The 19,177-nt window shown below is 39.6% G+C and overlaps 1 protein-coding gene across 1 annotated transcript; it reads right to left on the reverse strand.

Annotated features, from left to right (window-relative positions):
* Positions 1-536: 536 nt before the first annotated feature.
* On the reverse strand, positions 537-18,891 carry LOC117550288 (complement C5-like). Its single transcript, XM_034222661.1, has 7 exons — positions 17,933-18,891; positions 17,594-17,699; positions 17,197-17,280; positions 9,840-9,929; positions 9,514-9,606; positions 3,390-3,528; positions 537-794 (listed from the first exon to the last, which is right to left on the reverse strand). The coding sequence occupies exons 1-7, from the start codon at positions 17,942-17,944 to the stop codon at positions 653-655; spliced, it is 666 nt and encodes a 221-aa protein (XP_034078552.1). The 5' UTR covers positions 17,945-18,891; the 3' UTR covers positions 537-652.
* Positions 18,892-19,177: the final 286 nt, after the last annotated feature.

Raw genomic sequence — 19,177 nt, forward strand, 5'->3', positions numbered from 1 at the left:
GGGGACAGAGCCTTCTCTGTGGCAGCCCCGAAGCTCTGGAACCCCCTCCCCCAAGACCTCCGTGAGTCTGAGTCCCTCACCCTGTTCCAGTCCCACCTCAAAACCCACCTCTTCAACTCTGTATCCATAAGCCCCCCCCCCCCCTCAACCAACTTCCTCCTGACTGCTTTTCTGTTTTCTTTTGTTTGTCTACCCTCCCTCCCAAAGCGTCTTTGGGTTCAAGAAAAGCGCTATAGAAATAAAATGTATTATTATTAAAGTGCTTGTGTTTCTGTGGTAACGGGGTCAGATCATTGAACTCCGTCAGTGGTGCAGGTGATCTGTCCTTCGGCTGAAACACATTCTGTTAAATGCTTTAACTCTTTATTAAATAACACAACTTTGCTTTAAACTTCTATTTGTTCATTTCTTGCCAGAAGGGGATTCAGTCTGGAATCTCCACCACACTTTTAATCACCACACATTATTAATACATTTCATCTGTTCTCAGATCAGCTCCAGCTCATCCCCATGTTCCCAGTGACGAGTCAGTTTCATGTGTTTGATTATGTAACCTTTATTGGCACATGACATGATGACAGTCTGTTTACATCGTCAGCGAATAACATTCATCCTTTGTTATCTCCCCGTGTATTACATTAAAAAAGTGCAGTTACGATGAGTTGGGACAGCCGGATAACTGCAGGTCCAGAGCAAAGTCCTCCAGGTGGGAAACGTAGTCCGTACATTCGGGAGAACTACAAACTGTCGGCCATAGATCCACCAGCGCCTCCGAGTCCATGGGTAGACGATACCTGAGGAGGAATAACGCATAGAGCAGGGCTTCTCAAACTCCGGACCAAGGTCCGGATCCGGACCGAACTGTAAATCAATCCGGACCGAACCCTGTGTCCCATTATAAAAAAAAATTACAAAAAAAATATTATTTAAAAAAATTAAAAATCTGATTCTGATGTAAATTAAAGTGGACCTATTATTTATTGGAAACAATATATTGTAGGCCATACCTATACAAATATAGGTCTGTGAAGTTTTATGCTTAAAATACCAAACAGTTCACCCTTGTAGCCACGCCTCATACTGCTCAAACCCCTCTTGCAGCCCTGTTAGAGAAACGCGGATTTTGGGTCCTTAGCTTGAAAAAAAAAGAGGAGGCGGAGCTAATGCCTGATCAGAATTCTACCGGAGATAAAGTTAAATTCTGTTGTAATAAAACGCCATCCTGTTCTAAACCACATCAAGGATTATTTCTGAAACAGCATGGAGCTCAAATGGTTTTTCTCTTGCCGGTTTATCACAAGGTGACTTCCTTTTTTTATTTCCTGCTTTTTAAAACACATGTGCTCTCCAGTACAGGTGAGCTCTGAGTGTTAGCGAGGCTTGCTAATGTAAACAAAGACGAGATTACGTCCAAAACACGTTCAAAATGCGTCAGGCATTGTTTCTGATAGCAACTCTCTGTGGGTCCGCTGCCGATTTGACGTCAGATCGGCAACAAATCTGTATCCGCTCGTTGTTCCCCTGTTTTTAAAAGATTTGGGTACGGAGGAAAAGAGAGCGGGTTTTATTTTCGGACTCTGCGTGAGTTCCCCGATGCACCGGGGACACATATTTATGTATAAAAGACATCACAAAGTGCATTTTGCACAATAGGTCCCCTTTAATGTATATTGTCTTGTGTCTGACGCGTTCTGAGAATGAACGTGCATATATTTACTTGTGTGCGCGAGCGTGACACACATTTAAGTTAACCGCAAGTTTACCTTGACTTTCTAAAGCTTCTAATGCCATTTCACTAGTTCAAGCCATACTGTATGTATGTATGTATGTATGTATGTATGTATGTATGTATGTATGTATGTAGGTATGTATGTATGTATGTATGCATGTATGTATGTATGTATGTATGTATGTATGTATGTATGTATGTATGTATGTATGTATGTATGTATGTAGTATGTATGTATGTATGTATGTATGTATGTATGTATGTATGTATGTATGTATGTATGTAGGTATGTATGTATGTATGTATGCATGTATGTATGTATGTATGTATGTATGTATGTATGTATGTATGTATGTATGTATGTATGTATGTATGTATGTATGTATGTATGTATGCATGTATGTATGTATGTATGTAGGTATGTATGTATGTATGTATGTATGTATGTATGTATGCATGTATGTATGTATGTATGTATGTATGTATGTATGTAGGTATGTATGTATGTATGTATGTATGTATGTATGCATGTATGTATGTATGTATGTATGTATGTATGTATGTATGTATGTATGTATGTATGTATGTATGTATGCATGTATGTATGTATGTATGTATGTATGTATGTATGTATGTATGTAGGTATGTATGTATGTATGTATGCATGTATGTATGTAGTATGTATGTATGTATGTATGTATGTATGTATGTATGTATGTATGCATGTATGTATGTATGTATGTATGTAGGTATGTATGTATGTATGTATGTATGTATGTATGTATGTATGTATGTATGTATGTATGTATGTATGTATGTATGTAATGTCTGTGTGTATCAGGGGCACCGTTTACCGACAGGCAAGTGCTTGGACCAGAAGGGGGCCCCCAAATAAGGTAGATTAATCCTATCCAATCCGGGGGTGTGGGGGGGGGGGGGACTTTACTGGCATTGATCCGGACCATTGACTTTGTATAAAATTCACAAGTGGACCTTTAACAAAAAAGTTTGAATACCCCTGGGCATAGAGTAATGACCACTTCCTGTTGGAGGGGTTAATTACTTTAGGGTCCTGTTAAGATAAGATAAGATAAGAAGTACTTTCTTGATCCCAATTTGGGAAATGTTTGCGTTGCAGCAGAATAAAAAGACAAGGCAATTTACATTAGAGAAATTAAAAGACTAGTAATAAACAATCAAAAATGTAAACATCTCAAATCTAAATAAAATAGCTAAATGTACATGTGTGATTGTGATGTGATTGTGATGCGCTCTATGTGACATGTACTGTATGTAGTACCGTGTGTTGCTTATGGTTCTCTTTTATCCTCACACTTGTCTTTCCTCCTTTGTATTTTATATATTGTCTTATAACTAATGCTGTTGGTATTGTAATTTTAAGGGTGTCTTTTACCATCTGGCCATGTCGGCTAAAGCTGCTCCATTTACTGTTTGTGTGACAGTTCATCGACGGGGACTCTCCACGACACCATACATAAACAAACTAAACTAAATTACAAAATTGACAGTAATAAAATATAAATCATTAAATACACAAGTGTGTGAGTAAAGGAATACTACATTTTAAATTGGACATAAATGTAAAATGTGCTGTGTGAGAACATGTGGAGCAGAGGAGGTGTGTCCTGTTGGCACTGACTTGAAGCCCCGGCTGAGCGTGACCTCCGACCCGCTGGCTCCCATCACCAGGTACTGTTTGTTGTTCTGGAGATCCATCGAGCTGCAAGTCACCTTCTTCACCAGCTCCACATCAGACCCTGAACTCACCGCCTCCAACTCTGAGAGGAGAGAACGTGACGGAGAACAGACAAGACAACACGGAGTTCAATCAATGCTGGTGGAAGTTACTGTAGTTTGAACATATGTAGTGTCTCTACTTTAAAGAGTCCTCTCCTGCTGATGTTCAGGTGTATATCAGTATGTAGTGTCTCTACTTTAAAGAGTCCTCTCCTGCTGATGTTCAGGTGTATATCAGTATGTAGTGTCTCTACTTTAAAGAGTCCTCTCCTGCTGATGTTCAGGGTGTATATCAGTATGTAGTGTCTCTACTTTAAAGAGTCCTCTCCTGCTGATGTTCAGGTGTATATCGGTATGTAGTGTCTCTACTTTAAAGAGTCCTCTCCTGCTGATGTTCAGGTGTATATCAGTATGTAGTTTCTCTACTTTAAAGAGTCCTCTCCTGCTGATGTTCAGGTGTATATCAGTATGTAGTGTCTCTACTTTAAAGAGTCCTCTCCTGCTGATGTTCAGGTGTATATCAGTATGTAGTTTCTCTACTTTAAAGAGTCCTCTCCTGCTGATGTTCAGGTGTATATCAGTATGTAGTGTCTCTACTTTAAAGAGTCCTCTCCTGCTGATGTTCAGGTGTATATCAGTATGTAGTGTCTCTACTTTAAAGAGTCCTCTCCTGCTGATGTTCAGGTGTATATCAGTATGTAGTGTCTCTACTTTAAAGAGTCCTCTCCTGCTGATGTTCAGGTGTATATCAGTATGTAGTGTCTCTACTTTAAAGAGTCCTCTCCTGCTGATGTTCAGGTGTATATCAGTATAGTAGTGTCTCTACTTTAAAGAGTCCTCTCCTGCTGATGTTCAGGTGTATATCAGTATGTAGTGTCTCTACTTTAAAGAGTCCTCTCCTGCTGATGTTCAGGTGTATATCAGTATGTAGTGTCTCTACTTTAAAGAGTCCTCTCCTCTGATGTCCAGGTGTATATCAGTATGTAGTGTCTCTACTTTAAAGAGTCCTCTCCTGCTGATGTTCAGGTGTATATCAGTATGTAGTGTCCTCTAACTTTTAAAGAGTCCTCTCCTGCTGATGTTATGCTGTATATCAGTATGTAGTGTCCTCTTACTTTAAAGAGTCCTCTCCTGCTGATGTTCAGGTGTATATCAGTATGTAGTGTCTCTACTTTAAAGAGTCCTCTCCTGCTGATGTTCAGTGTGTATATCAGTATGTAGTGTCTCTACTTTAAAGAGTCCTCTCCTGCTGATGTTCAGGTGTATATCAGTATGTAGTGTCTCTACTTTAAAGAGTCCTCTCCTCTGATGTTCAAGGTGTATATCAGTATGTAGTGTCTCTACTTTAAAGAGTCCTCTCCTGCTGATGTTCAGGTGTATATCAGTATGTAGTGTCTCTACTTTAAAAGAGCTCCTCTCCTGCTGATGTTCAGGTGTATATCAGTATGTAGTGTCTATACTTTAAAGAGTCCTCTCCTGCTGATGTTCAGGTGTATATCAGTATGTAGTGTCTCTACTTTAAAGAGTCCTCTCCTGCTGATGTATCAGGTGTATATCAGTATGTAGTGTCTCTATTTTAAAGAGTCCTCCCCTGCTGATGTTCAGGTTATATCAGTATGTAGTGTCTCTACTTTAAAGAGTCCTCTCCTGCTGATGTTCAGGTGTATATCAGTATGTAGTGTCTCTACTTTAAAGAGTCCTCTCCTGCTGATGTTTAGGGTGTATATCAGTAGGTAGTGTCTCTACTTTAAAGAGTCCTCTCCTGCTGATGTTCAGGTTATATCAGTATGTAGTGTCTCTACTTTAAAGAGTCCTCTCCTGCTGATGTTCAGGTGTATATCAGTATGTAGTGTCTCTACTTTAAAGAGTCCTCTCCTGCTGATGTTTCAGGTGTATATCAGCTATGTAGTGTCTCTACTTTAAAGAGTCCTCTCCTGCTGATGTTCAGGTGTATATCAGTATATCAGTATGTAGTGTCTTCTACTTTAAAGAGTCAATCTCCTGCTGCTGTTTCAGGTGTATAATCAGTATGTAGTGTCTCTACTTTAAAGAGTCCTCTCCTGCTGATGTTCAGGTGTATATCAGTATGTAGTGTCTCTACTTTAAGAGTCCTCTCCTGCTGATGTTCAGGTGTATATCAGTATGTAGTGTCTCTACTTTAAAGAGTCCTCTCCCTGCTGATGTTCAGGTGTATATCAGTATGTAGTGTCTCTACTTAAAGAGTCCTCTCCTGCTGATGTTCAGGTGTATAATCAGTATGTAGTGTCTATACTTTAAAGAGTCCCTCTCCTGCTGATGTTCAGGTGTATATCAGTATGTAGTGTCTCTACTTTAAAGAGTCCTCTCCTGCTGATGTTCAGGTGTATATCAGTATGTAGTGTCTCTACTTTAAGAGTCCTCTCCTGCTGATGTTCAGGTGTATATCAGTATGTAGTGTCTCTACTTAAAGAGTCCTCTCCTGCTGATGTTCAGGTGTATATCAGTATGTAGTGTCTCTACTTTAAAGAGTCCTCTCCTGCTGATGTTCAGGTGTATATCAGTATGTAGTGTCTCTACTTTAAAGAGTCCTCTCCTGCTGATGTTCAGGTGTATATCAGTATGTAGTGTCTCTACTTTAAAGAGTCCTCTCCTGCTGATGTTCAGGTGTATATCAGTATGTAGTGTCTCTACTTTAAAGAGTCCTCTCCTGCTGATGTTCAGGTGTATATCAGTATGTAGTGTCTCTACTTTAAAGAGTCCTCTCCTGCTGATGTTCAGGTGTATATCAGTATGTAGTGTCTCTACTTTAAAGAGTCCTCTCCTGCTGATGTTCAGGTGTATATCAGTAGTAGTGTCTCTACTTTAAAGAGTCCTCTCCTGCTGATGTTCAGGTGTATATCAGTATGTAGTGTCTCTACTTTAAAGAGTCCTCTCCAGTATGTAGTGTCTCTACTTTAAAGAGTCCTCTCCTGCTGATGTTCAGGTGTATATCAGTATGTAGTGTCTCTACTTTAAAGAGTCCTCTCCTGCTGATGTTCAGGTGTATATCAGTATGTAGTGTCTCTACTTTAAAGAGTCCTCTCCTGCTGATGTTCAGGTGTATATCAGTATGTAGTGTCTCTACTTTAAAGAGTCCTCTCCTGCTGATGTTCAGGTGTATATCAGTATGTAGTGTCTCTACTTTAAAGAGTCCTCTCCTGCTGATGTTCAGGTGTATATCAGTATGTAGTGTCTCTACTTTAAAGAGTCCTCTCCTGCTGATGTTCAGGTGTATATCAGTATGTAGTGTCTCTACTTTAAAGAGTCCTCTCCTGCTGATGTTCCAGGTGTATATCAGTATGTAGTGTCTCTACTTTAAAGAGTCCTCTCCTGCTGATGTTCAGGTGTATATCAGTATGTAGTGTCTCTACTTTAAAGAGTCCTCTCCTGCTGATGTTCAGGTGTATATCAGTATGTAGTGTCCTCTACTTTAAAGAGTCCTCTCCTGCTGATGTTCAGGTGTATATCAGTATGTAGTGTCTCTACTTTAAAGAGTCCTCTCCTGCTGATGTTCAGGTGTATATCAGTATTGTAGTGTCTCTACTTTAAAGAGTCCTCTCCTGCTGATGTTCAGGTGTATATCAGTATGTAGTGTCTCTACTTTAAAGAGTCCTCTCCTGCTGATGTTCAGGTGTATATCAGTATGTAGTGTCTCTACTTTAAAGAGTCCTCTCCTGCTGATGTTCAGGTGTATATCAGTATGTAGTGTCTCTACTTTAAAGAGTCCTCTCCTGCTGATGTTCAGGTGTATATCAGTATGTAGTGTCTCTACTTTAAAGAGTCCTCTCCTGCTGATGTTCAGCTGTATATCAGTATGTAGTGTCTCTACTTTAAAGAGTCCTCTCCTGCTGATGTTCAGGGTATATCAGTAGTATGTCTCTACTTAAAGAGTCTCTCTCCTGCTTGTGTAGTGTCTCTACTTTAAAGAGTCCTCTCCTGCTGATGTTCAGGTGTATATCAGTATGTAGTGTCTCTACTTTAAAGAGTCCTCTCCTGCTGATGTTCAGGTGTATATCAGTATGTAGTGTCTATACTTTAAAGAGTCCTCTCTGCTGATGTTCAGGTGTATATCAGTATGTAGTGTCTCTACTTTAAAGAGTCCTCTCCTGCTGATGTTCAGCTGTATATCAGTATGTAGTGTCTCTACTTTAAAGAGTCCTCTCCTGCTGATGTTCAGGTGTATATCAGTATGTAGTGTCTCTACTTTAAAGAGTCCTCTCCTGCTGATGTTCAGGTGTATATCAGTATGTAGTGTCTCTACTTTAAAGAGTCCTCTCCTGCTGATGTTCAGGTATATATCAGTATGTAGTGTCTCTACTTTAAAGAGTCCTCTCCTGCTGATGTTCAGGTGTATATCAGTATGTAGTGTCTCTACTTTAAAGAGTCCTCTCCTGCTGATGTTCAGGTATATCAGTATGTAGTGTCTCTACTTTAAAGAGTCCTCTCCTGCTGATGTTCAGGTGTATATCAGTATGTAGTGTCTCTACTTTAAAGAGTCCTCTCCTGCTGATGTTCAGGTGTATATCAGTATGTAGTGTCTCTACTTTAAAGAGTCCTCTCCTGCTGATGTTCAGGTGTATATCAGTTTGTAGTGTCTCTACTTTAAAGAGTCCTCTCCTGCTGATGTTCAGGTGTTATATCAGTATGTAGTGTCTCTACTTTAAAGATTCCTCTCCTGCTGATGTTCAGGTGTATATCAGTATGTAGTGTCTCTACTTTAAAGAGTCCTCTCTGCTGATGTTCAGGTGTATATCAGTATGTAGTGTCTCTACTTTAAAGAGTCCTCTCCTGCTGATGTTCAGGTGTATATCAGTATGTAGTGTCTCTTACTTTAAAGAGTCCCTCTCCTGCTGATGTTCAGGTGTATATCAGTATGTAGTGTCTCTACTTTAAAGAGTCCTCTCCTGCTGATGTTCAGGTGTATATCAGTATGTAGTGTCTCTACTTTAAAGAGTCCTCTCCTGCTGATGTTCAGGTGTATATCAGTATGTAGTGTCTCTACTTTAAAGAGTCCTCTCCTGCTGATGTTCAGGTGTATATCAGTATGTAGTGTCTCTACTTTAAAGAGTGCCTCTCCTGCTGATGTTCAGGTGTATATCAGTATGTAGTGTCTCTACTTTAAAGAGTCCTCTCCTGCTGATGTTCAGGTGTATATCAGTATGTAGTGTCTCTACTTTAAAGAGTCCTCTCCTGCTGATGTTCAGGGTGTATATCAGTATGTAGTGTCTCTACTTTAAAGAGTCCTCTCCTGCTGATGTTCAGGTGTATATCAGTATGTAGTGTCTCTACTTTAAAGAGTCCTCTCCTGCTGATGTTCAGGTGTATATCAGTATGTAGTGTCTCTTCTTTAAAGAGTCCTCTCCTGCTGATGTTCAGGTGTTATGTATCAGTATGTAGTGTCTCTACTTTAAAGAGTCCTCTCCTGCTCATGTTCAGGTGTACATCAGTATGTAGTGTCTCTACTTTAAAGAGTCCTCTCCTGCTGATGTTCAGGTGTATATCAGTGTGTAGTGTCTCTACTTTAAAGAGTCCTCTCCTGCTGATGTTCAGGTGTACATCAGTATGTAGTGTCTCTACTTTAAAGAGTCCTCTCCTGCTGATGTTCAGGTGTAGATCAGTATGTAGTGTCTCTACTTTAAAGAGTCCTCTGCTGCTGATGTTCAGGTGTTTATCAGTATGTAGTGTCTCTACTTTAAAGAGTCCTCTCCTGCTGATGTTCAGGTGTATATCAGTATGTAGTGTCTCTACTTTAAAGAGTCCTCTGCTGCTGATGTTCAGGTGTATATCAGTATGTAGTGTCTCTACTTTAAAGAGTCCTCTCCTGCTGATGTTCAGGTGTATATCAGTATGTAGTGTCTCTACTTTAAAGAGTCCTCTCCTGCTGATGTTCAGGTGTATATCAGTATGTAGTGTCTCTACTTTAAAGAGTCCTCTCCTGCTGATGTTCAGGTGTTTATCAGTGTGTAGTGTCTCTACTTTAAAGAGTCCTCTCCTGCTCATTTATATACGTTTGTCCGTGTTCTTCAGGACTTCCTCTACGGTGGCTGTGTAGGACATGAAGTCTCCTTCTGCAGCTGAAGACTTCACCGTCACCCGATAGGCTGCAGGGAGACAAACAGGAAGTGTCTTTACATCGGATCATCTTATTCATTAAGACAACAATCAATGTTTACAAAATAACAGTCACTTCAACATCTCTGAGAATGTGCATCAGTGTGTGTGTGTGTGTGTGTGTGTGTGTGTGTGTGTGAGTGTGTGTGTGTGTGTGTGTGTGTGTGTGTGTGTGTGTGTGTGTGTGTGTGAGTGTGTGTGTGTGTGTGTGTGTGTGTGTCACCGTATGTGATGTGCGGCCTGCAGGTCTCCGCGGTGCGCTTGTTGACGGTCATCGCGGGGTCCGTGCTTCCTCTGTAGGCGGCGCACGCAGCTGCACGACAACATTTATTATACAACAATAATATATATGATGTAATGGATGCAGAACATGGAGCCGCCGCAGAGACCCTCTCTAAAGACCCTCTCTAAAGACCCTCTCTAGAGACCCTCTCTAGAGACCCTCTCTAAAGACCCTCTCTAGAGAACCTCTCTAAAGACCCTCTCTAGAGACCCTCTCTAAAGACCCTCTCTAGAGAACCTCTCTAAAGACCCTCTCTAGAGACCCTCTCTAAAGACCCTCTCTAGAGACCCTCTCTACAGACCCTCTCTAGAGACCCTCTCTAAAGACCCTCTCTAAAGACCCTCTCTAAAGACCCTCTCTAAAGACCCTCTCTACAGACCCTCTCTAAAGACCCTCTCTAAAGACCCTCTCTAGAGACCCTCTCTAAAGACCCTCTCTAGAGACCCTCTCTAAAGACCCTCTCTAAAGACCCTCTCTAGAGACCCTCTCTAAAGACCCTCTCTAAAGACCCTCTCTACAGACCCTCTCTAGAGACCCTCTCTAAAGACCCTCTCTAAAGACCCTCTCTAGAGAACCTCTCTAGAGACCCTCTCTAAAGACCCTCTCTAAAGACCCTCTCTAAAGACCCTCTCTAGATACCCTCTCTAAAGACCCTCTCTAGAGACCCTCTCTAAAGACCCTCTCTAAGACCCTCTCTAAAGACCCTCTCTAGAGAACCTCTCTAGAGACCCTCTCTAAAGACCCTCTCTAAAGACCCTCTCTAGAGACCCTCTCTAGAGACCCTCTCTAAAGACCCTCTCTAGAGACCCTCTCTAAAGACCCTCTCTAAAGACCTCTCTAAAGACCCTCTCTAGAGACCCTCTCTAAAGACCCTCTCTAAAGACCCTCTCTAAAGACCCTCTCTAGAGACCCTCTCTAAAGACCCTCTCTAAAGACCCTCTCTAGAGAGGGTCTCTAGAGACCCTCTCTAAAGACCCTCTCTAAAGACCCTCTCTACAGACCCTCTCTAAAGACCCTCTCTAAAGACCCTCTCTAGAGACCCTCTCTAAAGACCCTCTCTAAAGACCCTCTCTAGAGACCCTCTCTAAAGACCCTCTCTAGAGATCCTCTCTAGAGACCCTCTCTAAAGACCCTCTCTAAAGACCCTCTCTAGAGACCCTCTCTAGATACCCTCTCTAAAGACCCTCTCTAAAGACCCTCTCTAGAGACCCTCTCTAGAGACCCTCTCTAAAGACCCTCTCTAGAGATCCTCTCTAGAGACCCTCTCTAGAGACCCTCTCTAAAGACCCTCTCTAGAGATCCTCTCTAGAGACCCTCTCTAGAGATCCTCTCTAGATACCCTCTCTAAAGACCCTCTCTAAAGACCCTCTCTAGAGACCCTCTCTAGAGACCCTCTCTAAAGACCCTCTCTAGAGACCCTCTCTAAAGACCCTCTCTAGAGATCCTCTCTAGAGACCCTCTCTAAAGACCCTCTCTAAAGACCCTCTCTAGAGACCCTCTCTAGATACCCTCTCTAAAGACCCTCTCTAAAGACCCTCTCTAGAGACCCTCTCTAAAGACCCTCTCTAAAGACCCTCTCTAGAGACCCTCTCTAGAGACCCTCTCTAAAGACCCTCTCTAAAGACCCTCTCTAAAGACCCTCTCTACAGACCCTCTCTAAAGACCCTCTCTAAAGACCCTCTCTAGAGACCCTCTCTAAGACCCTCTCTAAAGACCCTCTCTAAAGACCCTCTCTACAGACCCTCTCTAGAGACCCTCTCTAAAGACCCTCTCTAAAGACCCTCTCTAAAGACCCTCTCTAGAGACCCTCTCTAGAGACCCTCTCTAAAGACCCTCTCTAAAGACCCTCTCTACAGACCCTCTCTAGAGACCCTCTCTAGAGACCCTCTCTAGAGACCCTCTCTAAAGACCCTCTCTAGAGACCCTCTCTAGAGACCCTCTCTAAAGACCCTCTCTAGAGACCCTCTCTAGAGACCCTCTCTACAGACCCTCTCTAGAGACCCTCTCTAAAGACCCTCTCTAAAGACCCTCTCTAGAGAACCTCTCTAGAGACCCTCTCTAAAGACCCTCTCTAAAGACCCTCTCTAAAGACCCTCTCTAGATACCCTCTCTAAAGACCCTCTCTAGAGACCCTCTCTAAAGACCCTCTCTAAAGACCCTCTCTAAAGACCTCTCTAAAGACCCTCTCTAGAGACCCTCTCTAAAGACCCTCTCTAAAGACCCTCTCTAGAGAACCTCTCTAGAGACTCTCTCTAAAGACCCTCTCTAAAGACCCTCTCTAAAGACCTTCTCTAGAGACCCTCTCTAGAGACCCTCTCTAAAGACCCTCTCTAGAGACCCTCTCTAAAGACCCTCTCTAAAGACCTCTCTAAAGACCCTCTCTAGAGACCCTCTCTAAAGACCCTCTCTAAAGACCCTCTCTAGAGACCCTCTCTAAAGACCCTCTCTAGAGACCCTCTCTAAAGACCCTCTCTAAAGACCCTCTCTAGAGACCCTCTCTAAAGACCCTCTCTAAAGACCCTCTCTAGAGACCCTCTCTAAAGACCCTCTCTAAAGACCTCTCTAAAGACCCTCTCTAAAGACCCTCTCTAAAGACCCTCTCTAGAGACCCTCTCTAAAGACCCTCTCTAAAGACCCTCTCTACAGACCCTCTCTAGAGACCCTCTCTAAAGACCCTCTCTAAAGACCCTCTCTAGAGACCCTCTCTAAAGACCCTCTCTAGAGACCCTCTCTAGAGACCCTCTCTAAAGACCCTCTCTAAAGACCCTCTCTAAAGACCCTCTCTAGATACCCTCTCTAAAGACCCTCTCTAAAGACCCTCTCTAGAGACCCTCTCTAAAGACCCTCTCTAGAGACGCTCTCTAGAGACCCTCTCTAGAGACCCTCTCTAAAGACCCTCTCTAGAGACCCTCTCTAAAGACCCTCTCTAAAGACCCTCTCTACAGACCCTCTCTAGAGACCCTCTCTAAAGACCCTCTCTAAAGACCCTCTCTAGAGACCCTCTCTAGAGACCCTCTCTAAAGACCCTCTCTAAAGACCCTCTCTAGAGACCCTCTCTAAAACACTTAGTGAACTTGTTGTCTCATAAAACACTTAGTGAACTTGTTGTCTTATAAAACACTTAGTGAACTTGTTGTCTCATAAAACACTTAGTGAACTTGTTGTCTTATAAAACACTTAGTGAACTTGTTGTCTTATAAAACACTTAGTGAACTTGTTGTCTTATAAAACACTTAGTGAACTTGTTGTCTTATAAAACACTTAGTGAACTTGTTGTCTTATAAAACACTTAGTGAACTTGTTGTCTTATAAAACACTTAGTGAACTTGTTGTCTTATAAAACACTTAGTGAACTTGTTGTCTTATAAAACACTTAGTGAACTTGTTGTCTCATAAAACACTTTGTGAACTTGTTGTCTCATAAAACACTTAGTGAACTTGTTGTCTCATAAAACACTTAGTGAACTTGTTGTCTCATAAAACACTTAGTGAACTTGTTGTCTCATAAAACACTTAGTGAACTTGTTGTCTCATAAAACACTTAGTGAACTTGTTGTCTTATAAAACACTTAGTGAACTTGTTGTCTCATAAAACACTTAGTGAACTTGTTGTCTCATAAAACACTTTGTGAACTTGTTGTCTCATAAAATACTTAGTGAACTTGTTGTCTTATAAAACACTTAGGGAACTTGTTGTCTCATAAAACACTTTGTGAACTTGTTGTCTCATAAAACACTTAGTGAACTTGTTGTCTCATAAAACACTTAGTGAACTTGTTGTCTTATAAAACACTTAGTGAACTTGTTGTCTCATAAAACACTTAGTGAACTTGTTGTCTTATAAAACACTTAGTGAACTTGTTGTCTTATAAAATACTTAGTGAACTTGTTGTCTCATAAAACACTTAGTGAACTTGTTGTCTTATAAAACACTTTGTGAACTTGTTGTCTTATAAAACACTTAGTGAACTTGTTGTCTCATAAAACACTTAGTGAACTTGTTGTCTCATAAAACACTTAGTGAACTTGTTGTCTCATAAAACACTTAGTGAACTTGTTGTCTTATAAAACACTTTGTGAACTTGTTGTCTCATAAAACACTAGTGAACTGTTGTCTTATAAAACACTTTGTGAACTTTGTTGTCTCATAAAAAACTTAGTGAACTTGTTGTCTTATAAAACACTTTGTGAACTTGTTGTCTCAATAAAACACTTAGTGAACTTGTTGTCTTTATAACACACTTAGTGAACTTGTTTGTCTCATAAAACACTTTGTGAATTTGTTGTCTCATAAAACACTTAGTGAACTTGTTGTCTCATAAAACACTTTGTGAACTTGTTGTCTCATAAAACACTTAGTGAACTTGTTGTCTCATAAAACACTTTGTGAACTTGTTGTCTCATAAAACACTTTGTGAACTTGTTGTCTTATAAAACACTTAGTGAACTTGTTGTCTCATAAAACACTTAGTGAACTTGTTGTCTTATAAAACACTTAGTGAACTTGTTGTCTCATAAAACACTTAGTGAACTTGTTGTCTCATAAAATACTTAGTGAACTTGTTGTCTTATAAAACACTTAGGGAACTTGTTGTCTCATAAAACACTTTGTGAACTTGTTGTCTCATAAAACACTTAGTGAACTTGTTGTCTCATAAAACACTTAGTGAACTTGTTGTCTTATAAAACACTTAGTGAACTTGTTGTCTCATAAAACACTTAGTGAACTTGTTGTCTTATAAAACACTTAGTGAACTTGTTGTCTTATAAAATACTTAGTGAACTTGTTGTCTCATAAAACACTTAGTGAACTTGTTGTCTTATAAAACACTTTGTGAACTTGTTGTCTTATAAAACACTTAGTGAACTTGTTGTCTCATAAAACACTTAGTGAACTTGTTGTCTCATAAAACACTTAGTGAACTTGTTGTCTCATAAAACACTTAGTGAACTTGTTGTCTTATAAAACACTTTGTGAACTTGTTGTCTCATAAAACACTTAGTGAACTTGTTGTCTTATAAAACACTTTGTGAACTTGTTGTCTCATAAAAAACTTAGTGAACTTGTTGTCTTATAAAACACTTTGTGAACTTGTTGTCTCATAAAACACTTAGTGAACTTGTTGTCTTATAAAACACTTAGTGAACTTGTTGTCTCATAAAACACTTTGTGAATTTGTTGTCTCATAAAACACTTAGTGAACTTGTTGTCTCATAAAACACTTTGTGAACTTGTTGTCTCATAAAACACTTTGTGAACTTGTTGTCTTATAAAACACTTAGTGAACTTGTTGTCTCATAAAACACTTAGTGAACTTGTCTTATAAAATACTTAGTGAACTTGTTGTCTCATAAAACACTTTGTGAACTTGTTTTCTTATAAAACACTTTGTGAACTTGTTGTCTCATAAAACACTTAGTGAACTTGTTGTCTCATAAAACACTTAGTGAACTTGTTGTCTCATAAAACACTTAGTGAACTTGTTGTCTTATAAAACACTTAGTGAACTTGTTGTCTCATAAAACACTTTGTGAACTTGTTGTCTCATAAAACACTTTGTGAACTTGTTGTCTCATAAAACACTTTGTGAACTTGTTGTCTTATAAAACACTTAGTGAACTTGTTGTCTTATAAAACACTTAGTGAACTTGTTGTCTTATAAAACACTTTGTGAACTTGTTGTCTTATAAAACACTTAGTGAACTTGTTGTCTCATAAAACACTTTGTGAACTTGTTGTCTCATAAAACACTTTGTGAACTTGTTGTCTCATAAAACACTTAGTGAACTTGTTGTCTCATAAAACACTTAGTGAACTTGTTGTCTTATAAAACACTTAGTGAACTTGTTGTCTCATAAAACACTTAGTGAACTTGTGGTCTCATAAAACACTTAGTGAACTTGTTGTCTTATAAAACACTTAGTGAACTTGTTGTCTCATAAAACACTTAGTGAACTTGTTGTCTCATAAAACACTTAGTGAACTTGTTGTCTTATAAAACACTTTGTGAACTTGTTGTCTCATAAAACACTTAGTGAACTTGTTGTCTCATAAAACACTTAGTGAACTTGTTGTCTCATAAAACACTTTGTAAACTTGTTGTCTCATAAAACACTTAGTGAACTTGTTGTCTTATAAAACACTTGTGAACTTGTTGTCTCATAAACACTTAGTGAACTTGTTGTCTTATAAAACACTTTGTGAACTTGTTGTCTCATAAAACACTTAGTGAACTTGTTGTCTTATAAAACACTTTGTGAACTTGTTGTCTCATAAAAAACTTAGTGAACTTGTTGTCTTATAAAATACTTAGTGAACTTGTTGTCTCATAAAACACTTTGTGAATTTGTTGTCTCATAAAACACTTAGTGAACTTGTTGTCTCATAAAACACTTTGTGAACTTGTTGTCTCATAAAACACTTTGTGAACTTGTTGTCTTATAAAACACTTTGTGAACTTGTTGTCTTATAAAACACTTAGTGAACTTGTTGTCTCATAAAACACTTAGTGAACTTGTCTTATAAAATACTTAGTGAACTTGTTGTCTCATAAAACACTTTGTGAACTTGTTTTCTTATAAAACACTTAGGGAACTTGTTGTCTTATAAAACACTTTGTGAACTTGTTGTCTTATAAAACACTTAGTGAACTTGTTGTCTCATAAAACACTTTGTGAACTTCTTGTCTCATAAAACACTTTGTGAACTTGTTGTCTCATAAAACACTTTGTGAACTTGTTGTCTCATAAAACACTTAGTGAACTTGTTGTCTTATAAAACACTTAGTGAACTTGTTGTCTCATAAAACACTTAGTGAACTTGTTGTCTCATAAAACACTTAGTGAACTTGTTGTCTTATAAAACACTTAGTGAACTTGTTGTCTCATAAAACACTTAGTGAACTTGTTGTCTCATAAAACACTTAGTGAACTTGTGTCTTATAAAACACTTAGTGAACTTGTTGTCTCATAAAACACTTAGTGAACTTGTTGTCTCATAAAAACACTTAGTGAACTTGTTGTCTTATAAACACTTTGTGAACTTGTTTGTTCTCATAAAACACTTAGTGAACTTGTGTCTTATAAAACACTTAGTGAACTTGTTGTCTCATAAAACACTTAGTGAACTTGTTGTCTTATAAAACACTTAGTGAACTTGTTGTCTTATAAAACACTTAGTGAACTTGTTGTCTCATAAAACACTTAGTGAACTTGTTGTCTTATAAAACACTTTGTGAACTAACTATTTAAAGTGTGTTATTGTTGTCACTGTGATCACCGGGCGGTCAGATGTTACCTGTCATGCACTGGCACTCCTCGTCCACACAGAGGCGCTGCAGCTTCTGCTGCTGGTAGGAAAACTGTCTGGTGCATTCACTGCCTGTGGGACAAAAGAAAATCCCAACATTTAAAATCTATCTCATCATTTTGATAACAAATTAAATAACAGATGTAAATAAAACTAACGTACATATTGACATAAGAAGTATAAAACAAATGAAATGTTTGACTGATTAAAAACTACACAAATTATGTTCTGATAAAAGATGTATGTATTTATCAAAAGTGGCTCTAAAGATTTAAGAGGAAACATTTGAACAACCTTTTGTTTTGTGTCTGACTGAAGACTAAGAACTACAAACACAGCTGACGAGGACAACAAATCCCAGCATGCACAGCAGGTCCTGACTGACCTTTGTCCTGTGGCTCGTAGACGCTGAACAGTGACTTGCTCGCCCCCCCCACCCTGAAGCCCGCCCGGATACGGAAACCAACGCACAGGAAGTCGTCCGAGGGAACCTGACAGGAAGTCGTCACAAAATAAAAGATTCATTAGTGACGGAGACACACGGAGACACACAGAGACACACGGAGGCACACGGAGACACACGGAGACACACACAGAGACACCACAGAAAGCTACAAAATAACACAAAAGCACATAAAAAGGTCAACTACAAAGAAACACAACATTACATTTGAACATTAAACACACAATGTGCAAATGTTGTTCCGTTGTGTGTCTCACTCACAGAGTCGGCCATTACGATCACGGTGTTTCCTTGCAGCTCAAAGTGAGAGATGCTCGGCTCCTCGAAGTCTCTGAACTGAAACACAGCGGATCAACCAGTTCAGTTATCATATCAACACTCCTGGAAAACCATCAAACACATCTCCTGGAAAACCATCAAACACATCTCCTGGAAAACCATCAAACACATCTCCTGGAAAACTATCAAACACATCTCCTGGAAAACCATCAAACACATCTCCTGGAAAACCATCAAACACATCTCCTGGAAAACCATCAAACACATCTCCTGGAAAACCATCAAACATCTCCTGGAAAACCATCAAACACATCTCCTGGAAAACTATCAAACATCTCCTGGAAACTATAAAACACATCTCCTGGAAAACCATCAAACACAACTCCTGGAAAACCATCAAACACAACTCCTGGAAAACTATCAAACATCTCCTGGAAAACCATCAAACACAACTCCTGGAAAACCATCAAACACAACTCCTGGAAAACCATCAAACACAACTCCTGGAAAACCATCAAACACAACTCCTGGAAAACCATCAAACACATCTCCTGGAAAACCATCAAACACATCTCCTGGAAAACCATCAAACACATCTCCTGGAAACCATCAAACACAACTCCTGGAAAACTATCAAACATCTCCTGGAAAACTATCAAACACATCTCCTGGAAAACCATCAAACATCTCCTGGAAAAACATCAAACATCTCCTGGAAAACTATCAAACACATCTCCTGGAAAAACATCAAACATCTCCTGGAAAACTATCAAACACAACTCCTGGAAAACCATCAAACAACTCCTGGAAAACCATCAAACACAACTCCTGGAAAACCATCAAACATCTCCTGGAAAACTATCAAACACATCTCCTGGAAAACCATCAAACACATCTCCTGGAAAACCATCAAACACATCTCCTGGAAACCATCAAACACAACTCCTGGAAAACCATCAAAACACATCTCCTGGAAAACCATCAAACACATCTCCTGGAAAACTATCAAACACATCTCCTGGAAAACCATCAAACACATCTCCTGGAAAACCATCAAACACATCTCCTGGAAAACCATCAAACACAACTCCTGGAAAACCATCAAACACATCTCCTGGAAAACCATCAAACACATCTCCTGGAAAACCATCAAACACATCTCCTGGAAAACTATCAAACACATCTCCTGGGAAAACTATCAAACACATCTCCTGGAAAACCATCAAC

This window comes from Gymnodraco acuticeps, unplaced genomic scaffold (genome assembly GCF_902827175.1).
Source record: "Gymnodraco acuticeps unplaced genomic scaffold, fGymAcu1.1, whole genome shotgun sequence".
Classification (NCBI taxonomy): domain Eukaryota; kingdom Metazoa; phylum Chordata; class Actinopteri; order Perciformes; family Bathydraconidae; genus Gymnodraco; species Gymnodraco acuticeps.